Source organism: Penicillium argentinense, assembly GCF_028826775.1.
Source record: "Penicillium argentinense strain IBT 30761 chromosome Unknown utg000002l_segment0_segment0, whole genome shotgun sequence".
Taxonomy (NCBI): Eukaryota; Fungi; Ascomycota; class Eurotiomycetes; order Eurotiales; family Aspergillaceae; genus Penicillium; species Penicillium argentinense.
The window spans coordinates 3,505,876-3,525,960 of NW_026622661.1; the positions used below are offsets into that span (position 1 = coordinate 3,505,876).

Below are 20,085 nucleotides of genomic sequence, written 5' to 3' on the forward strand. Positions count from 1 at the left end.
AGTTATCTATATGGCCTTAAACAGCGCAGCGCACGTTTCCTGTACACCGTCTTATCTCTCATCCAAATAACTTGGCAACCGCTTCCAAAGTCGTATTACCTCCGCTGAACACAACTGCAACATCCCAGCCATTGTCGCCGCCCTCCTGTTCCACCCGCCTCCTGAAACCCTCGTCAAAGAGACAGACCGCGAGCCCGACTACTGCACTGGGCTCAACCACCACCTTCATACGCTCAAATACCAGTCGCATCGCCGCCATTATCTGTTCCTCCGTCACCGCGAATACGCCCTCAACCTTGCGCTTATTGGAGATGACCTGCCAGTTCAACAGTCCGACGGGTGTACGCAGTCCGTCCGCAATCGTCAGCGTCGAGACCTTGGCCACACGCTCTCCAGCCTGCAGTCCACGTCGACAGTCATCTGCGCCCTCGAAAATCGGCTCCGCGCCAAATACTCGAGTGGACTTGTCCGAGAAGAAGGTGGCCACGCCAGAGTTGAGTCCACCGCCACCAACAGGTGTAATCACTGCATCAAGAGCACGAGATCCGACCTGCTCGGTGTATTGTGCCTCCAGTTCTAGCCCCGTAGTGCCCTGCCCGCAGATAATGTTGAAGTCATCGTAGGGTGGCACCAGAATGGCATTCGTCTTCGCCTGAATCTCGGCCACAACGGCCTCTCTCTCGACACTTGTTGACCCGCTGAAGATGATCTCGGCACCGTAGGACCGAGTGCCGGCGATCTTGGACGAGGTGCTAATGTGCGGCATTACGATGTAGGCCGGAACGTGGAGGGTGGAGGCAGCGAGGGCAAGGGCTTGGGCATGGTTACCTGGTATAGTCGATGTATCAGCTTGGAGTCCATTTAGACGAAAACAGTCCACGGCCAGTTCGCAACGGCCAAATCCTTACCGGAGCTGTGTGTGATTACCCCGCGTCGTTTCACCTCGTCCTCGCCGCGCTCCTCAATCAACCGCAGCAACGCATGGAAAGCTCCTCGGGCTTTGAAAGCACCGATTCGCTGGAGATTCTCGCACTTGAAGAAAAATCGAAACCGCGGGCGTGCGGGCGTTTGGCCCTCAAACGGAGTGCCGACCAGCGATTCGGGGGACTGCGGGGTCGAAGCGATGGTGTCAAGGGTTCTGCACGTCAGCAAAGGAGTGCGGTGCACATATGGCCGGATGAGGGCATATGCGGCCTCGACGGCGGCCGGCGTGAGCGCCTGAGCTTGTTCAACGGGGGAAACCATTGGAACCGAGTCAAGAGATACGGGAAGGGCGAGGAGACAAGAAGAGTTCGATGCGACGGCATTCGTCTGCAGTGGTCATGGTACCCCGGACTTTTCTCCGCGCGGAAGTTCTCCGATCTCACCGGCTGCGCCGAGAATCTTCTACAGACTACGAATTTTCCAAAGATATCCAAGATGGAACAACAATTGAACTGGAGGAAATTCGGCAATTGGCCGGTGACATTCGTATACCCGATCCCAAAACACAGATTCATAGTACATCATTAACTTTTTGTCCAAACCCTCCCAAAACGGGTATCACGATATTATTTACTTCTGGTTCTCGGGACGCAGGGAGCGGACGGCCTTGCCGGCGCGCCAGATCTCGAGGTCGCGGATCTCCTGCATCTCCTTCTCGTACTTCTCGCGGTAGTCCTTCTGCGAGTTGTAGTCGAGAGAGCGCTGGGTCTCAGTGCCGTCACGGACGGAGTCGTAGAGCTCGTTGAAGAGGGGCTTCAGGTTGTCCTTGAAGCGGCTGGACCAGTCAATGGCACCACGGCGGGCGGTGGTGGAGCAGGCAGCGTACATCCAGTCCATACCGTAACCACCGATCAGGGGGTAGAGGGACTGGGTGGCTTCCTCGACGGTCTCGTTGAAGGCCTCGGAGGGAGTGTGGCCGCGCTCACGGAGGACTTCGTACTGGGCGAGGAACATACCGTGGATACCGCCCATCAGGCAGCCACGCTCACCGTACAGGTCGGAGTAGACCTCCTTCTCGAAGGTGGTCTCGTAGAGGTAGCCGGAACCGACAGCGACACCCATGGCGATGGCCTTCTCCTTGGCCTTACCGGTGGCGTCCTGGTAGACGGCGATGGAGGAGTTGATACCACGGCCCTCACGGAAGAGGGTGCGGACGGTACGGCCGGAGCCCTTGGGGGCGACGAGGATGACGTCGACACCCTCGGGGACGTCGACCTTGGTGAGGTCCTTGAAGACGGGGGAGAAACCGTGGGAGAAGTAGAGGGTCTTGCCCTTGGTGATCAGGGGCTTAATGGCGGGCCAGGTCTCGGACTGAGCGGCATCGGAGAGAAGGTTCATGACGACGGTACCCTTCTCAATGGCGGTGTTGACATCGAACAGGTTCTTGCCGGGAACCCAGCCGTCCTGGATGGCCTCCTTCCAGGAAGCACCATCCTTGCGGACACCGACGATGACGTTGAGGCCCTGGTCACGCAAGTTCAGACCCTGGCCGTGGCCCTGGGAGCCGTAACCGATGAGGGCCAGGGTATCGTTCTTGAAGTACTCCTGGAGCTTGGCCTGGGGCCAGTCGGCACGCTCGTAGACGTCCTCCTTCACACCAGCGAAGTCAATGGTCTTGATGCCACGGACGGGGGTAACGGGGGCAACGGCACGGCGGGCGACCGAGGCCAGCGCCGGGCGGGGGAGGGCGGCGGTGACGACGGAGCGAGGAGCGGCCACACGGGCCAGGCGGAAGGCACGGGGAAGACCACGGGAAGCCATTGTGAAAGAATTGAGGGGAGTGGAGAGGATGGGAAGAAGAATGGGGATGGAAGAGGGAGGAATCTGGGCGGGTTTTAAAAGTAGGTTGGGGGAGCGACGGCAGCTCCGCAAGCAGGCGGTCAACACGTGACCCCCGGAGAGCAGCCACTTCTCCCCGGCCGATGCCGGGGCCAGGCTGGCCGCTGACTGGCTGAAAAGGCCGTCGGCCCCACTGGGACGAGAGCGGACCAGGGAAGCTCATAGCGATTGCAGTTAGTCTTAGCAGTCGATCTCGACAATTGCATGGTGACTTGAGGCAGTAGTGGAGACGACAGCAATACTCTATATGACTCACTGGAGATCGAGTTGTGGGATTTGATACACCCATAGCCTTGAACTATATACTCATATGCTCCTTTATTATCTACGCACTCCTGTAGTCCCTTACACGTCAGCACTGGCACTGGTCACGTTCTTTATGCCTCAGGTGTCGGTACCGTTGCGTATCATCCGTACCAATCAATACCTCCATTTGATGCACACCAATCGCACCCCCGCAGGCGACCCGGCGCGACGGACACTCTCCATCCCCCGACTCAAACCCCCAATGGCGTTGGCATGCCCCCCCGGTCTCTCAAGAAACACAGAGACTGTAAAAAACCGCATGACCCGGTCCCTGTGGGTTGGTGATCCTGCCTGAGGTATCAACTGCCGCCCCCAACCGCCCGCCAAACACTCCGAATCGCCCCTCTTCTCACTGTCGAGCTGCCATTTGCCATACCATACCATGTCTTTACGATGAGCTTCTTCTCATTCGGAGATCTACCCACGATCCAGACCCGCAAGGCGTTGCTGCTGCTCGACTATCAGAATGACTTTGTGCGTCCCGCCGGTGCCCTCCACGTCGCCAATACCTCCGACATCCTCGAGACGCTCCCCCCGCTCGTCGCCGCGTTTCGTCGCGTGGGCGATGTGATCTGGGTTCGGTCGAAATACGAGTCGCCGCAGTCCCTCGACGACTGGAACTTTGGCGATCGCATCGTCTTGGAAAAGGAGCCACCCAAGCGAGAGCCTCTGCCCTCCACGGATATCATCGAAGCCGCGTCCGACCGCGACTCTCCCGAACCTGTCGACGCGGAGGCCTTTCTTTCTAACACGTCCCCTACCTGTTGCGTCTCGCAGACCACCGGCTTTCAGTTCCCCGCCCCCATCCTCGCTGCCATCGACCGGGAGCGGGACACCGTGCTGGACAAAACAGGCTACTCAGCTTTGGAGTCGGAGGGTCTCGTGCTTTCCTTCCGAACCCGCTTTATCACCGAGCTTTATCTCTGTGGCTCTCTCTCCAATGTGTCCGTGTATGCCACTGCCTGCGATGCTGTGCGCAATGGGTTTTCGGTGACATTGATCGAAGATTGCCTGGGCTACCGGGACTTCCAGCGCCATCAAGAGGCCATGCGGCGCATGGCTGATATCCTTGGCGCAACTGGTCTAGATGCCCAGGAGCTTACGCAGGAGTTGGATTGGCAGGAAACCCACACTATCGCCAAGGCACCAAGTGCCCAGCCAAAGCGCGTGACTATCCCATCTGGCATCGAGAGCGTCATGGACAGCCTAGGAGTCCAAGCGGATGATTCAAGCCCGCAAGAAAGGCCAGATGAGGATGGCCGCAGTTTGATGGAACTGGCCTCCTTCACCCGATCTCAGCGGATGAATGCAGCAGGATCTCATGCCCGGCCGCCGGTGGAAGGCAAGAGACAGGTGCGCGCCCGTGTGCGCCGTCCGAAACGCCGTGATCCAACCGATCCCGAAACCGCAAATGAAAAACCCAGGACCTGCGTGGGCGAGGGTGATTCGCGTCTCATTCCGGAGCTTGGTCTGCCCGCTGACGCCTTTGAGCGCATTCGGGCGGAAGTGTCCTGGCAGAAAATGTACCATCTTTCAAGCCAGGTGCCTCGGTTGGTTGCGGTACAAGGCCATATCCAGCCGGATGGCTCTATTCCGATCTATCGACACCCCGCGGATGAATCTCCTGTGTTGAAATCGTTCACACCGGCAGTGGACCAAGCGCGTCTTGCTGTCGAACGTGTTCTCGGCCACCCTTTAAATCACGTACTGATACAACTTTACCGAGATGGACATGACTCGATATCGGAGCACTCTGATAAAACGCTGGATATCGTCCGGGGCTCATTTATCTGTAATGTGAGCCTGGGTGCCCAGCGCATTATGCATCTCCGCACCAAAGTCTCCGCCAAGAATATCGCGGAGAAGGATGGCCCTGAAGCGGCTCGCGCCACTCAACGTATCTCACTTCCGCATGGATCCCTGTTTGTGCTTGGTGAGAAAACAAATATGCGTTGGCTGCATGGCATCCGCCCTGACAAACGCCCTGACACCGTCAAATCGCCTGAAGAAAAAGCATACGGCAACGAGCGCATCTCACTCACGTTCCGGCACATTGGTACTTACCTCGACCCAGCGGCCAACATCATCTGGGGCCAAGGTGCTGTGGGAAAAACCCGAGACACTGCTCGGCCTGTGATTCACGGCGATCCGGCGGAGACGGAACGGCTGATCCACTCGTTTGGGCAGGAAAATCGTGCGACAGAATTCGACTGGAATGGAGTCTACGGCAATGGATTTGATGTCGTTAATTTCGTGACCACATCGCCGTCTCGATTGGCGCTGAGCGGGGACTCGGTGACCGATCTCAGGGTGCGTCTCTGCCTAGGCGAGAGCGGTATACGTTATGAGACCTGTGATGGCCGTGAATTAGCTCCCGCCGGTGCATACACAACGCCACATCTACAACCGATCTACATTGACTCCGACAGCACGACCGTCGTTGGCGACTTGAATATTCTGAAACATTTGGCCGAACGACCTGTCGAGTCTCTACGGCCTGGTGTCGAAGTCCTTCGCGGCGGCAGTCAAATTCCATGGATTGAAGAAATATTCGGCTGCTGGCGTAAACACCTTCAAAGTGGTGCGCCAGGCGTCTTTGAATTTGGTTTGAATGTATTCGACCGCACCCTGGATGGACAGAATTACCTGGCTGGTCCGGCCTTTGGCATAGATGACTGTGCACTGTGGCCAGTTTTACGGGAAATCATACACGCCCAGGGCCCCTTCGATGCTCGCTTCCCGAACCTTACCCAGTACTACCACCGAGTCGAGAAGCGAGGCCTCGTCCGGGTCGTTTTGGAGGAATTGCGCTGAGATTGCATGGATTGGCTGATGCGGCCGCCCACCCTTACGAGTGATACCCAACTACTTGAAATTTGTTGTAGCTTATGGACGTATGTTAACCCTTTGAAATATGACTGGTCCAAGAGCCCTTCGCGTGATCTGATCTGCGCTCTCCCATTGTTCGCATTGACTATTCTATCTCAATGACATTTTATAGACACTCGCCCTGGAAATCGGTAGTGTTCAGAAGGCTCTTGAGACCGACATTCGCGCAGACGACTGCCTTGAAGAAAGCCTGGGCCACCACCGATGCACCCTTGGCACTTGTGTGAGTGTGGTCGAGGGGGAAGTAGGAATCGACCGTCTCAAGACCCAGCGTCTCGAAGATGTCCGCAACATAAGCCCCGTGATCCACGTACGACACGCCTGCCGTCTCAGCGGCCAGCTTGGCGTACGCTACGAATCGAGAGGGAGAGTATGTGAAGGTGCCGGTCTCCCAGGGGTTGTTGGGGGTTTGACTCGAGATGAGCACGTTGGCGCCCTTGGCCGTGAATTTGGCTGCGGCGTTCTCGAGGTACTTAGGGAAGGTCAAGACGGTTTCCGCGACGCCGTTGTAGGTTGTGCTGCAGGTCTCGTCGCCAGTGCCGGAGCAGTCGGTGCGGCCGTTATCACTTGTCGACAGCGAGCCGCCATCGTTGTGTCCGAATTCGATGATCACCCAGTCCCCTGACTGGACCTGGTTGGCGATAGTATCGAACCGACCTTCCCGCGTGTAGGATCGGGCACTGCGGCCGGCAACAGCTTGGTTAGAGACGGTCGCCGTGGTGTAGGGGGACACATATTGACCCCATCCTGAGGGAGATGGCCATCAGCGCGTGATCCAAATGTATGTCGATAGTGTACACGAGGGCAATACAAACCTGCGGTGCCAGAGCCAGTTCCGCCCTGCGCCATGGTGGAATCACCGGCGAGGTAAATGGTGGTGCCTAGGGCACTGGGGATGATGGTCGATAGGAAGAGCGCCGACTTCATGATGGGTCAAGTATCACAATTGTGAGGAGGAGCAGCACGAACAGGGCTCGACTAGATGCAGAAGTACACACTGCAACAGTGTAGGAATATAAAATATGATAGAACTCTTGCAAGTACACTGCAGGCATGAGGTACTTTTCCAAACACGAATACACATAATATATACCTTGGTCGCATGGATCAACGTGGAAGATCCACCTCGACTACAATCGAAACGCACCACTTGGGTTGTCTTTTCCCCTGAAAAATTAAGACAAGCCTAGGGATACGTGGAAAAAGGCCTTGGCTCAGCTTTTTACGAATGATCTTCCGTTGCGCTCGGATGGGCGGAGACCAGGCCAAGCGTGCAGACGGCGAAACCAGCGCCGCTGCGGAGACCCGACGATCCGCCGTGCTTTTGATTCATGGAACCGGCATGGCCTCCTACACGAGATTCGGATTGTTTCTCCACAGCCTCCGGAAGATGGCCTAGATGGCCGCGACGGCCGCGACGGCCCGTCGAAGGGGGATGTCATCCTGTCAGAAACGGTACGCCCCAGAATTACTGAAACCCCCGAAACGCGCCCTGTTTCGGGCGTCGCCCTAGTCCCTCTGATGGTATACACCCTGTGCTGAATAGAGTAGAGACTAGTCTGCGCGAAGTGAGCTAGGGGATTGAAGTAAAAATAGCAGGAGAACGGCTAAACAAAAGAGGCCAATGTTGCAAGAATGAACATTCTTTAGTACACAAATGATCATGACGGTCCTGAGAGTAGGCTGAATCTTCGAAATTATACATGCTATGTACAGGGCGGGTGGACGATGTGATGGAGATGGATCCTATGATAATCGAAGAACTCTTGAGAGATACACGGACCGGCCGTCATGTTAGAGCTTCTCAAACGTGGGCGTGCGCTTTTGCAGCCCAGACAGTAAAGCCGCAGAGAGGTCCTTGGTCTGCAGGGCCGCGCTATTCCACACCCCGGTGTAGCGCAGTCCATCTTGTACCGAGTGATCGCGCGACCAGTTCAAAATCTCTTTGGTGCCCTGTACGGCTACAGGGCTCTTAGACGCCATCAGCGCAGCGATCTTCAGGCCCGCGTCGATGGTGGCCTGACGGTTCTCGTGCACCGAGTTGACGAAACCCACGCGCAGCGCCTCTTCCGCTTCAAACACCCGCGCCGTGAGGGCCACTTCCTTGACCCAACTAAAGCTGCCCACGACCTTGGGCAGTCGGCTCAGAGTGCCGATGTCTGCTGCAATGCCGATGTCCACCTCTTTCACGGCGAACTTGACGTCCCGGGAGCAGATGCGCACGTCGGCCGCGGTCGACAGGTCGATGGCGAGACCCAGCGCAAATCCGTGCATGGCGACCACAACAGGTTTCTCGCAGCGCTCAACAGCTGTGATACAGTCCTGGAATGCGGCGATGTGGCGACGCATGAAGGCGGCTTTGCGGGCAGGGTCGAGATCACTCTTCTCGGAGAATAAGGGGCCGCTGGATGCGGCCTTGACATCCAGGCCCGTGGTAAAAGCCTTTTCGCCGGCTCCACTGAGAACGATAGAGCGGACATTCGGGTCCTCTGAGAGTTTCTGAAATATTTGGCTCATCTCAATCCACATGCTGGTGCGACAACAGTTAGCGATGCCCTGGTGGTGGAGATCGGATGGCACCTACGCTTCGAAAAAGGCATTCATCTTATCTGCTCGATTGATCTCCACGTGCGCAACATAAGGATGGTTTGCTGGGAATTGCACCGTAAAGTGCTTGAAGGAGTATTCCTGCGACATGGTGAAGTTGAGGTGGGGATGCGATGCAATGAAATGGAACCAGTGGGCGATCGCACGAGAGCTCTGGACTAGGAGCGGTTGAAAGGTCAGGAGATACGGTGTAGTATGTTCACGTTTGTCTCGGTGAATTGCGTCTAGAAAAGAGTGAAAAAGAGAGGAAGCAGCGAGGGGACGAGACTCGGCTGGAGGCATTGCACATGCCTCGGCCCGGCTGCGATCCGCCCCACCGCCCGCCCACTTTGGGGTTGCTGGGGCTGTCTAGGAGTATATTATAGTAGTATACTAGTATGTATCCACGCCCATTACCACCACCTTAGGGTACTAGTACATACTTTCATATAATACATACTACTTGTATTTTCTTCACTGCCATTCCTTCATACCTTCCTTGCTGGAGAGAGCGTCTTCCTGGAAATGGCAGACGCCAGGGGGATCTTGACAGTATGGCGTTGACTTTCGGAGAGACTGTTCGGGCGACTGGTTTTATGAGTGTTGTAGGGAGGTCCGATTGAGGTACAGATCTCTATAGCTCAGACGTTAAGCCTAACTAAAAATAGAAAGTGGGCCAAAGCCCACTATAACTTTCTGTAGTTTGTAGTGCAGAATCTACGGGAATTGCTACGACTGCAACAGTGCTACTGGTACTTGTTGTAGTGGGAAGGTGGATTGGTAGAATTGACTCGGCTAACTAATACATAGAGAAAGTAGCGCAATGAAGGCGCAGTAATGGTAATCGAAACGAAGGTGCAGTTACGGTAATCGAAACGTCAAGTCATAACTCATAGTTCATAATTGGGGCGTCGTACCGCAGGACAGACCAATCTCATCAGGGACCTCGAGGGGATCTACTCGATGGTGATCTTCTTGGCGGAGGTGGCAGTGGCCTTGGGAATGACGACGGACAGGATGCCATTCTTGAGGCTGGCCTTGACAGCGTCCTGGTCGACACGGGTGGGGAACGAGAAAGTGCGCTGGAATTCGCCGATCGAGCGCTCCGAAGCCCAGAAGCGGTGGGTGGCAGTGGGCGTCTTGTCGTTGTCGGCCTCGGCCGCATCGCCTTCGTCCTTGGGCTCAGTGTGATATTCACGCTCGGTGCGGCCTTTCACAACCAGGGTCTGAGGGTCCGCGAACTCGATGTCAATATCCTTCTGGGCGATGCCGGGGAGCTCGCCGTCCAGGTGGTAGGCATCACCGCTCTCGCGAACATCAAAGCGGGGAGAGAAAGAGCGCAGCGAGGGCTGCTGGCGAGTGGAGCGGTGGGAGTCATAGTCATCCAGAAGTCGGAAGAGAGGAGCGAAATCGCCCTGAGGAGGGAAGCTGGCGCGGAACAGAGACATGGTGGATGAAGACGAGATGTCTGGAGAACTGTGGGAAACTTGGAAGAATTCGGTTGTCAAGGCTGCAGGATGCAGTTGATGAGTTGATGTGTGTGGACTGAGTAGAGGATGAGGAAGAGAAGCAAGCCGGTGAAGCTGGGGGATTTTATAGTTTTTCACGGGCAGGCAGCAGGCGCACCTGCCATGAAACAAGGTGAGGCCGTAGCAGCATGGAAAGTGCCAGTAACATGTCACAGTTGCCTGGGGATTCGTGACACTGCTGGAAGCTGCTCGATGATTGCTTGCTGCTTGCCGGATGTTGCTCGACGCCCCTCGACACATGTCGATCCTTCTCCACGATTCCACGTCACGTGATAGAATCCGGGGTTGTCACATGACTGAGCCATCAAGTTTTCGAAATTTGTTAGAACATTTCAGAAACGTCATAGGTACATATGGGCCATTCGTGTCAGATAATAGAGCTGCAATTCGGAGAATAGTCTCACGGCCCTCGTGCCGCAGGAAACCAAATTGTCCATCCTGAGATTTCATTCTCCATGGTACTCTGCCTGAGGTACCAACGGTATGCATGTGTCAACAATAGTATAGAATACACGAAAGTGTCACGGATGACCTAACCTTGACGGAAAAAGGCGGAAAGTAAAGATTACCATTCCTGAGTGCCTGAATGAACGGTGCATTGCCAAACATTTGGAACTTGACGCGAGACCCCAGATCCAGCTTGACTTTGTGTGAAGAACATGATCAGAGAACGACGCATATCTGAAGAACACAAGTATTCCAAATTATCTGACCATATCAAACCAGGCGCGACGCCAAAACAGAACGCACACCCGAGGTTGTGCCGAGGGACTCCGTGGGGATAGGACCGTGGGCATTCTGCGTGGAAGAGTTCGTGGGAGGGAATCGAACGGTAAAAGAGAAGCTGACTTATTCGGACTCGGATTCATCCAGTTGCATGATCTTTTCGTCAAGGTCCTGGGATTTGGTCAGTAGGGGTGCAAACGGTGCGAAGGAAGGTCTTTCCAAGACGCGAGGCCGAAACCAAACAATCAACATACATGGTCCAGGCGCGCCTTCAGGTTCTGAAGCTGGCTCTCTTTAATCACCAGATAGTTCTCATCATCCAAGTCCTCCACGATATAGTCGTGGCGCTCTTCGTCGTACTTGAGGATCAGGGACTTTATCGACGGATCGCATTCGATGAGCAGACCTGGAAGGACGGCGTCAGTGGCGGGAATCGCAGACCTGATTTTAATGCGAAATACCTCGAACAGCACGCGGCATTGTGAAAATCCGTGGTCGTCCGAGTGGGCGAGTGGGCGAGCGGCCGCGAGGAGAGGAATGGGGGAGTGAGAGGCGACTGGAAAGTGAGCGGGAGCTCAAGACGCAAGGAAGGCATCAAGGCACCAACAATGGAAGGCTGATGTAAGCATTCCGAGACGGAAGAACCGTGCCGACATTTATGCTTATACACAACCCAGTCTCACTACTGGTAGTACTTTTAGTTAGTGTCATTACTGATGGTGAACGAATGTGTTGCCATGTGACGAATTTTGGAGAATAAATCATTACATTCAGCGATCCGGTTTATGCCCAAACGTTCAAGTTTTGTCTATCAACAGCCACTTCTACAACCAATTTGACCGGGGCTATCTAGCTCTAACTCCTACTGCTATTCTAAGTGTCTCCGAAAACAGATGGCCACTGACGGCGCACTCGAGCCAGTACTTTCTGCAGATCCACCTTGTCTCCAGTCGGCTCAGGACTCGTCCAGGTCTGCTCCTGCCACTGTTGCTCAAAGCCCCAGAGTTTCTCGAAAAAGGCTGTGGAGTTGTACGATGCTGTCGGCGTGGACTTGAGGTAGTCAATGAAGATATGCCAACGAGGCATGTAATATGTCGAGACCAGGCCCGCCCACCCCTTTGAGGCATAGTCGGTGATTTCGCCGTTCGGTCCCCACAGTGTGATCTGGTTACGCGCATTATATTCGAGGAAGGCCGCCTCCTTCTGGTTGCCCCGGCCCCAGGACCGAGCAGAGCGAATCCACTTGGATAGTCGGAAATTCTCGCTGGTGAGAAGGACGGCATCCAGATCGGCGAGCAGCTGCAGCATTCTCTGTCCTTTCTGCGTTAGAATATCGGGAGATGCATTGGATTCGTTGTAGGTGGTGACCAGGTCCAGGTACAGTGGAATGAAAGCGTTATCCAGAACCTGCCGGGTGACATCGACCATATCATGCTGATAGGCCGTATTTTTCCACAGCTCCGGTGCCGAATGGCCAGCTTGATACATCGACTGCCACGCCTTCACTAGGTCGGCGGGCTCGTAGGTCAGTGCTCGCGGGTGAGTGCCCGTCGAGCCCACGACCCCGTTGATGCCCGGTTGCGCTTCGACAGTGGGCTGGATGACAGCCGAGTTGGTGAGGTTGGTGTTATTGTATACCGTCGATCGCATGAGCTCCCACCCTTCATACAGCCCTTGAGGGACCGATCCAGAGCCAGCATAACGACTAGTCACCCAGCGGTGGAAGTATTGTGGCGTGTCGATTGGCCGGGAGGACCAGGCCTGGTCTAGAAGCAAGTCATACATGATCTCATTTCCTTCTTGTCCCTCCGGGCTAAGCCCATAGCCTACCATGGAAGGGGACTCGATTCGTGCCTGAGTTGCGTTCTGCGTGACATTGAGGATCTGCCCATACAAACCCATATTACCCCCGAAGTCGTGTAGTTGACACCAGATCCACGGTTTCCCAAAGTAAGACTTGGTTCTGCGCCACTCGGGAATTGATTCGGAGTACAGATCTAGAATGATCATGTCCTCGTCGTTTTCAACACCCCCAAGGTACGCTTCTACCCGATCGTTGGTCCAAAAGGAGGAGAGCGCATAGAACAACCAGCCTTGCATCATCCAAACGGCATCAGGATCGGCATCCTTGAGACTCTTCAGTGTTCCCTTGGAGATATTGCGAAGGTAGTCTAAATCTCCTGACGACGGGGTGTTCTCGTTGTATTGATCGAGGGTGTAGATGTGGCTGATATTCCCATACGCAGCCTGTTGCTTGCCGATGAAACTCTGCTGCAGCTGAGCAAAATGACTGTCGAACGGTTGCAAGAATGAATCGTTTGTGTACCGCAGAGGGAACCCGCCCCATTGCGAGCCACGAATAATGCTCGCATTGGGGAAGACGCGGGTGGTGTTCATTGGCACAAAGCCAGTGAACGAAGGAAGGACCGGGGTCATCCCCAGTTCTACCATGCGACGGAGGATATTCTTCTGTAGATCGAACTGCTGGTCGATCCATGACTCGGGCAGTTCGCTATGCCAGGCACCCTGGATGTTGCCAAAACGGTTCCAAGCCTGAAACGCTGGTCCACTGAGGAAGGTCGAAATTTCCGCGTCAGTCAGCCCAATTTCTCGGAAGACTTCCACAAGGATTTTCTCCTGGCCGACCCAGGCAAGAGGTAGATTCACGCCACGCAGCGCCATCCAATCCAGCTGTACCTCCCACTCCTCCCAATTCCAGAATGCAGTCGTATAGGAGAAAGTGACTTGAAAACTGTCAGCAAGGTATCTAGGTATCTATTGGAACACGCATTGACAACACTGGCCTACCCGTATTAAAGTGATATCTCCAAGGAACCATGCTTGCTCCCTTCAATGGAGCCTTCAAGGCGGGGAGCTTGGACGGCGCCAGGTGAAGACGACTGCCGATGAACCAGTAGATATCAACATGCGCAACATCGGTCAGGTAGCGATGCAGCCTGATTTCGACGTTAGATATTGAGCATCAACTCAGTCTTTCTGGTGGTTTACCCTGACGAAAGCGCGCTGATAGAGCATCCTTCCACAAGGAGAGTACCATTGGGTGCACTTTGGACCCTGAACTGATCATAGCCGTCGAGATGGGTCAGACTGGAATTGATGCTAAAACGAAATTGATCCAGATGGTCTGGCATTCGCCTCTTGACCAGACTGTACAGACCCTCGACGGACTGTGCCGCAGCCGAGGCTGCATATAACCAGAGAAGCCCATGAGCCCAACGCATCTTTTCAATGAAAATGGGAGAAGGGGCACTCGGTTTTCGAAGGCAGATGGGCAACGTCGAGCACCGCAGAGATAAATACGCAGGCAATGGTCAAGCCCCGAGGGGGTCCATACCTTAGGGCAGCTTGTAGTGCGGCGTGTTGCATCTGCAGCCCCCGCACGACGCGGCGCCTGCGTTGCAACGCCTCCATCCCACGTCTGCCGATCATCTGTTGCTTACAGCCTTGCACTGGTGTCAAGGTGATCGTGTGTACATTACTAGCGCATCGTTTCACCTCTTCTGGATTCCATAGCCTTATCTTCGTCTGGTTTGCCTGAGGGTATGCATTGTTTGTTTACGGCTAAGCACTAAACTCCCGCTGGCCCTGAAGTGCCCTGGCCAAAACATCCGGATACCATCGCTGGCCTACATCCTGATGGCTGGTTACCCGCGCAACAAAAGTACCCTCGCCGATGCTTGTCTTGAACATCTGATTGAAAGTTGCCTCTGCGTCAGATTTGGCCTTTTCGTCCTTCACCAGGGCCCGAATGTGGTCAGGAACGACAAGAGTGATTTTGTCGGCTGAGAGATCCGGACTCACCCCTTGAAAGACCGGAAAAGAGAACCGCGGCCCCAAGGAATTCCCTTCGGCATCAACAAAATTATCTGGCCTTAGACACACCCGGTGCGTAGTCGCAGTACAAATCCCACCCGTCAGAGCTTCGAGGGCGCGACCAATATTGACCACGAAGGTATTTGGGAGGGGAGGCGCTGATACCCATTCACCGGATTTGTTTTGCACCTCCAGGCCTCGGTGGGGCGTTGCTTGTAGCAAAAATGTGAGAAAGCCGGAGTCCTTGTGGGGGCCCACACCTTGGAAGCCGATCCCATCGTCGACCTGGCTGGCAGGCGGAGGGGGATACTTGATCAATTTCAGTTTATGTTGTTGAGGATGATCAAAAACCCCATCCATCGCCGTCGGAGGGAGATCCAGAGCCTCGGCGATGAGGGCTGTGAAGGTCGTAGATAGCTGGTGGACTTCTGACAGGTAGAGCTCCAACGCCTGACGAAACCCAGGAATTGTGATTTCGTCCGGCCACTGCAGCAGAACAGGAAGAGACGATTAACGGTGGTAGTTCTTCGTTGAGAGGTAGAGGCTAGATATTCACCTGATTTGGCCCGCAGATATTCCTGTACAACGGCTCATCAGGGCCCGGCGCTGGAAGCTCGGTTGCAAACTGACGCAGTGTAAGCACAACAGCCTCTCCAAACGAATTGCGAGATCAAACATACATCAAACTGCTCTCGATGATCAGGCTTCAATGCAGTGATCTCTGCACCCAGCCTGGAGTAGCCGAGAAAGTGCGGGCTGTTTACCATCTCGATCTTCAGCTTCTTCTCCAAAGGTAGGTGGAATAGCTCCAGCCCTTTGGCAGTAAATGTATCCTGCACATCGTGGGAGATCGGTGGGTTTTGAAGATACAGAAACCCTACATTGATAAGTGTATCCCGCAGCTGAGCAAGAAATCCCGGTTTGGTGGCCGGCGATAACGTCTGCGTAAAGTCCAAGACTGGAATTGAGGTGAAAGACGCCGAGGCAGACTGGTTGGCTGATAGTTAGGCGAGCGAAGTCACAGGGCTACACATGGTGTCTTCCGTACCATTCCGAAGATGCGCGAAAATCCTCAGCCCCAGTGCTTCATTTAGAGCAGAGCAGATTTATCGTCACCACCCTCGACCAGCGGTAGACGTTGGATGATGGAGGGCGCCGTGATATTCCAGGCCCCGCAAAGCTTCCGAGAGCCCCACGGTCGGCTCGAGCACTTGTCGCGATTTGCGCGTCGCTCAATCGTCAGACAAATAGGACAGCACAAAGGAAAGAAAAGCAACGATTAGAAAATTGACGTTGATTCACGGGCGAGCTTAGATCAAAGAAGAGGCCGTTGGAACGGAAGCTGCAAACAAGACATCGCGGGCGATGGCGATGGACCCCGTGATCGCGGCATGATTGGACTGCGATGACGAGCGCCAGAGCAGCTCCGATCCAAAGCCCGACTATAATCACGCCTTGCTCTTCGGAGAATCTTAGGACTCGCCTTCCAGCTGTCAAAAGTCTGCAGATTGAAATAGTATCGCTTTGCAACTTCGCTTGATGCCGGACGATCTGCAAAGGGCCTCCTAGAATATCATCTACAGGCCATTGTGATTTTAGCATGACTGGTACAACGGACAAACGATATGGTACAGAATGTGGAATTGATCTCTATTTCTTAGCCAACGTTGCATTGCACATGAATCGTCCGATAAGTGTCCTTGACATTATTTCACAATATATAGCGGAATCCAACCGCCCGTGTTTCGGGGTCGTTCTCCCCCGACGGCATGTTCTGCGATGACTCGGCTTCCTCCAGCTGTCGATTCATCCGGGCATGAACAAGACGAATGACGAGAGCGAGCAGCGCGACAAACAGCGCGATGGCGGCGGTGGCACTTCCACCGGGGATATACCGCGGTCCCGACGACGACGGCCACATGTAACTGCCATAGATCGAAGCGGTGTTGCCGATCATATTTGCCAGTGCGATGGCGGCCGATCGCTTGACCAGTGGTCGAGGGAAGGAGTTGGCAACCCACGCCAGGATAATTTGGTAGGCGGACACGGCACCCATGGGCATCCTGGGGAAAACGTCAGCGGTCGATAGAAACAAAGACCCACAGAGAGACTTACAGAAACATCGCGAAGAATTTAGCCCCGGTATTAGTAGTCACGGTGCAAATGATCCCTCCAATAACGCTGACGAGCATCAAAGCAATGATATGCAAGCTGCGATCGTCCGTTCGGCCGGAGGTCCAGGTGACGAGGAGGGATACCAAGAAAGTTGCAATCCAGACCGGCGCGGTGATCAGGAGCGTTTCGATATTGCCGTATCCGAGAGTCTGCACGATGGTGGGAAAGAAGTACTGGAAGTTCTGCGAAAGAAGCGACGTGTGCTGCAGCAGAATGAAGAGATAGATGCGCTTGTCGGCGAAGACCAGTGTCAGAGCTTCCTTGATGCTGCTAGACGTGGCATCATCTGCCTCTCCGGCATCGTCAATGAGGCGCCACTGAGCATATGCCTGCTCCTGTTCATTCAACCATGAGGTAGTCGCAGGATAGTTGGGGAGAAAGATGCTGCAATAAGTTAGTGTTAGAAGGGTAGCGGCTCACCCCTGTGAAGGGAAGACTTACGCAGCCAAGATAGACACACCCACGGTGATGCACCCTTCAATTATAAAGAGCCACCTCCATCCGGCGATCCCGTGGTTGCCATCTAAGTTCCCGAGGACACCAGCACCAATCAATCCACCAAAGGCATTGGCTAGCGAGCTACCGGCGTAGAACCAAGCAATGCGATGACTCAACTGAGATGGCATTAGAACCAGATCAGTGGGAATGTTTTCGGCTCGGACATCTTACCTCTTGTCTAGTGTACCAACTCGACCTATGTGCCATTGTGAGTAAACTTTCTTGGCGGGTTCACGAGTTTGAGCAGAGGGCCGAGGTCTCACATTAACATAACTGCACCGGGGAAGAAGGGCGCTTCCACGAATCCAAGGAAGAAACGAGAAATCACAAGTCCCGTGAAGGACTGGGTGGCCGCCTGGCATGCGGAAATGATACCCCTGAGGAAGGAAGCAATGAGTCGATATGGTCATTCAAGTCATTGAAGGGGCATGAGTAGTACCAAATGGCCATGGCCACGCCCAGGAATCGCGAGGGTCGGATACGAGTGAGAAGAAGGTTAGAGGGCAATTGCATCAGCAGGTAGCCGACAAACAGGATACTCGTGGCTAGATTGTAGTCGGTGCCTTCCATTCCCAGGTCCTTCTCGAGGGAGCCCAGGCGCGCCTGAGATAAATTACTGCGCGGTGTGATTAGTTTGCGAGCAGTAAGCCTGGGAGCGGGCTGGTCTATCTTACTTGCGATCCAGAAAGTTGAGCAGGTACATAAGAATGAGGAAAGGCAGCAGATGGAGGTCGACCTTGCGCAGCAAGGTCCGTGTCATATTACGATGCCATTCGGGAGCCTTGGAGGCATATGCCTGGTACAAGGCATCTTGCTCGAGCTCGCGCCCTTTTTGCTCCGTCTCGTGGTACTCAACTTGCTCCTCCGTGGACTTGGCCATCATGTAATGTCGAGCCCGACCTGAGTCTTCGGCCTTTGGTTTGCAGGTGTTGACGCGTGAAACTTTTGCCCTTCCGTTGAGGGAAGTGAACTTTTCTTTTTCCTTTATATGCCTTGTTGGGCTGCGAGGTGCTGGTGAAGGTCGCTCGGCGCAACTCCGACCCTCTAGCCAAGATCTGAAGGTGCCACGGCAAGCGAACATAGGCAGACAGCAGTCACACGGCCATGTCTGGAGCAGGAAAACAGAGAGCTGATCAGGACGTTCAGGGGTAACAATTGGTTCTGCGCATTATGGTGGGGTTTGGGGAAGGGGTGCAAGTTGGGGGAGACCCATCTGTCTCGCAGTTTTCCCCGGTGAGCCCAGCGTGGGGAGCAAGACTCCTTCGGGGCAGCTCAGGCCGAGACGGATCTCGGTCGCGGACTCGAATTGCAAACTTGAAGTATTTAAGTCAAATTTAAAGTGTGACAGTCCTGCACCGTGTGGGAATGAGCTAGAGTTCTGCAATGATAACAATTATTCGCCTTTACGGGAGATATATGTATATTATTGCGTCGGATCCATAAGACACAGACAGATGGATCATCAGCATGGCACTCCTAGAGCGATGGAAAATGTATGGGCATCACAGCAGCGTCTAGTCTGATGCGGGTGGAGCACTGCATCTCGGGGTTGGGCCACGATGGCAGACTGCAGTGTGGTTCCAGTGAATGGTTGGGGCAGTCTCATGAGAGATGGTCAACAGCAGAAAGCGGTGCCTTGATGCCTGAGCCTTGTTTATTCACGTGACTAAAATCGGGCCTCAGGCATGAGTCACGGGATCTTGATTGCTGCCTCAGGCTATAAATTACATCACGGGCCAATCGCGGGCAGGCCGAGAAGTGAGATCAGATCGGGCAATGCGGCGGGCCTAGCGTGGCGGTGTTTGGCTGTTCCAATCCAATCCCGTTCCACTCGGCAAGGTTTGATTCGAGCACGGCCATGACGATATCGAGGGGAAGACTACCCTAGTCTTCCCTAGAGTCCCATCGAGTAGGGGAGCTATAAAGAGGGGCTCCATTGCCCGGCGGGGAAAAAGTTTCGTTCATCCCTCTTCCTGAACATCCTCCCTCATCTCACATTCTACTCAATATGGATAAGCTCTCCGGTCTCGCCTCGAAGCTCGGGGGCGGCAACAAGAGTGGGTCGAGCTCTGGCGGCTCCTCCAACAACGAGGACTACCTCGACAAGGGTGAGCGCCCTCTCCCTATTTTCTCGATACGGAAAACAAAAGTGAAAGTCATGTCCGATGAATTAACCCAAGTCCAGCCCTCGACAGTGTCGAGAAGAAGTTCGGTGGCGGCAAGGTCGACCCGGTCAAGATGCGTGACACCAACGAGAAGATCACCGACAACGCCCGCGAGCAGTTCGAGAAGGCCACTGGGTAAGCTGGACCGGATTACCTACTGAGATACTATACGTTGCCAAGTACATGGCTGACCACCTCCACCTGCAGCAAGAAGGTGCCGGAGAAGTTCTCCAACTAAAAGCGTTCCCGCCGGCCGCTCCACTCCGACACTAGCGGAGGAGTGTGCGAGTAAGGAAGGCTTGAGGGTGAATGCCGAGAACACCATGCACCCGAAGATACCACGCGATACCTCGTCGGGAGATATATCTTGGATATATAGCTATGACAGATGAATCATGAATCCATCACATTTAATAATGCACTCGAATACTTCAAGACCTATCTCCATAACACGTGAATCATGATGCTGTTGTCCCATAATGTCCTATACGCTGGCAGTATATACTGTATATGACGCCATGTCGGAGTAAAATCGATGCGGCTTGCACGTATGG

The 20,085-nt window shown here is 54.5% G+C and overlaps 10 protein-coding genes across 10 annotated transcripts; 2 read left to right on the forward strand and 8 right to left on the reverse strand.

Moving 5' to 3' along the window:
* Positions 1 to 58: 58 nt before the first annotated feature.
* Positions 59 to 1,245, reverse strand: N7532_002127 (threonine/serine dehydratase; the record flags this gene model as incomplete). Its single annotated transcript, XM_056614621.1, has 2 exons — positions 59 to 828; positions 909 to 1,245. 2 exons carry the CDS (start codon positions 1,243 to 1,245, stop codon positions 59 to 61), a joined length of 1,107 nt encoding a protein of 368 aa, XP_056479662.1.
* Positions 1,246 to 1,554: 309 nt separating this feature from the next.
* Positions 1,555 to 2,745, reverse strand: N7532_002128 (Ketol-acid reductoisomerase; the record flags this gene model as incomplete). Its single annotated transcript, XM_056614622.1, has 1 exon — positions 1,555 to 2,745. One exon carries the CDS (start codon positions 2,743 to 2,745, stop codon positions 1,555 to 1,557), a length of 1,191 nt encoding a protein of 396 aa, XP_056479663.1.
* A 777-nt stretch (positions 2,746 to 3,522) lies between these two features.
* Positions 3,523 to 5,943, forward strand: N7532_002129 (isochorismatase family protein family; the record flags this gene model as incomplete). The annotated part of the gene is made up of 1 exon (XM_056614623.1): positions 3,523 to 5,943. One exon carries the CDS (start codon positions 3,523 to 3,525, stop codon positions 5,941 to 5,943), a length of 2,421 nt encoding a protein of 806 aa, XP_056479664.1.
* A 181-nt stretch (positions 5,944 to 6,124) lies between these two features.
* N7532_002130 (rhamnogalacturonan acetylesterase RgaE) lies at positions 6,125 to 6,945 on the reverse strand (the record flags this gene model as incomplete). The annotated part of the gene is made up of 2 exons (XM_056614624.1): positions 6,125 to 6,765; positions 6,834 to 6,945. 2 exons carry the CDS (start codon positions 6,943 to 6,945, stop codon positions 6,125 to 6,127), a joined length of 753 nt encoding a protein of 250 aa, XP_056479665.1.
* An 867-nt stretch (positions 6,946 to 7,812) lies between these two features.
* On the reverse strand, positions 7,813 to 8,715 carry N7532_002131 (enoyl-CoA hydratase/isomerase family protein; the record flags this gene model as incomplete). The annotated part of the gene is made up of 2 exons (XM_056614625.1): positions 7,813 to 8,548; positions 8,603 to 8,715. The coding sequence occupies 2 exons, from the start codon at positions 8,713 to 8,715 to the stop codon at positions 7,813 to 7,815; spliced, it is 849 nt and encodes a 282-aa protein (XP_056479666.1).
* Positions 8,716 to 9,560: 845 nt separating this feature from the next.
* Positions 9,561 to 10,052, reverse strand: N7532_002132 (Hsp20/alpha crystallin family protein; the record flags this gene model as incomplete). Its single annotated transcript, XM_056614626.1, has 1 exon — positions 9,561 to 10,052. One exon carries the CDS (start codon positions 10,050 to 10,052, stop codon positions 9,561 to 9,563), a length of 492 nt encoding a protein of 163 aa, XP_056479667.1.
* Positions 10,053 to 10,982: 930 nt separating this feature from the next.
* On the reverse strand, positions 10,983 to 14,101 carry tfb5 (TFIIH complex subunit TFB5; the record flags this gene model as incomplete). Its single annotated transcript, XM_056614627.1, has 5 exons — positions 10,983 to 11,030; positions 11,114 to 11,415; positions 11,765 to 13,603; positions 13,668 to 13,816; positions 13,869 to 14,101. 5 exons carry the CDS (start codon positions 14,099 to 14,101, stop codon positions 10,983 to 10,985), a joined length of 2,571 nt encoding a protein of 856 aa, XP_056479668.1.
* Positions 14,102 to 14,441: 340 nt separating this feature from the next.
* N7532_002134 (isopenicillin N synthase family dioxygenase) lies at positions 14,442 to 15,744 on the reverse strand (the record flags this gene model as incomplete). The annotated part of the gene is made up of 4 exons (XM_056614628.1): positions 14,442 to 15,179; positions 15,250 to 15,318; positions 15,374 to 15,682; positions 15,742 to 15,744. The coding sequence occupies 4 exons, from the start codon at positions 15,742 to 15,744 to the stop codon at positions 14,442 to 14,444; spliced, it is 1,119 nt and encodes a 372-aa protein (XP_056479669.1).
* Positions 15,745 to 16,404: 660 nt separating this feature from the next.
* Positions 16,405 to 18,249, reverse strand: N7532_002135 (putative MFS transporter; the record flags this gene model as incomplete). The annotated part of the gene is made up of 7 exons (XM_056614629.1): positions 16,405 to 16,756; positions 16,809 to 17,252; positions 17,310 to 17,482; positions 17,538 to 17,562; positions 17,630 to 17,743; positions 17,806 to 17,982; positions 18,041 to 18,249. The coding sequence occupies 7 exons, from the start codon at positions 18,247 to 18,249 to the stop codon at positions 16,405 to 16,407; spliced, it is 1,494 nt and encodes a 497-aa protein (XP_056479670.1).
* Positions 18,250 to 19,374: 1,125 nt separating this feature from the next.
* On the forward strand, positions 19,375 to 19,769 carry N7532_002136 (uncharacterized protein; the record flags this gene model as incomplete). The annotated part of the gene is made up of 3 exons (XM_056614630.1): positions 19,375 to 19,474; positions 19,552 to 19,666; positions 19,739 to 19,769. 3 exons carry the CDS (start codon positions 19,375 to 19,377, stop codon positions 19,767 to 19,769), a joined length of 246 nt encoding a protein of 81 aa, XP_056479671.1.
* Positions 19,770 to 20,085: the final 316 nt, after the last annotated feature.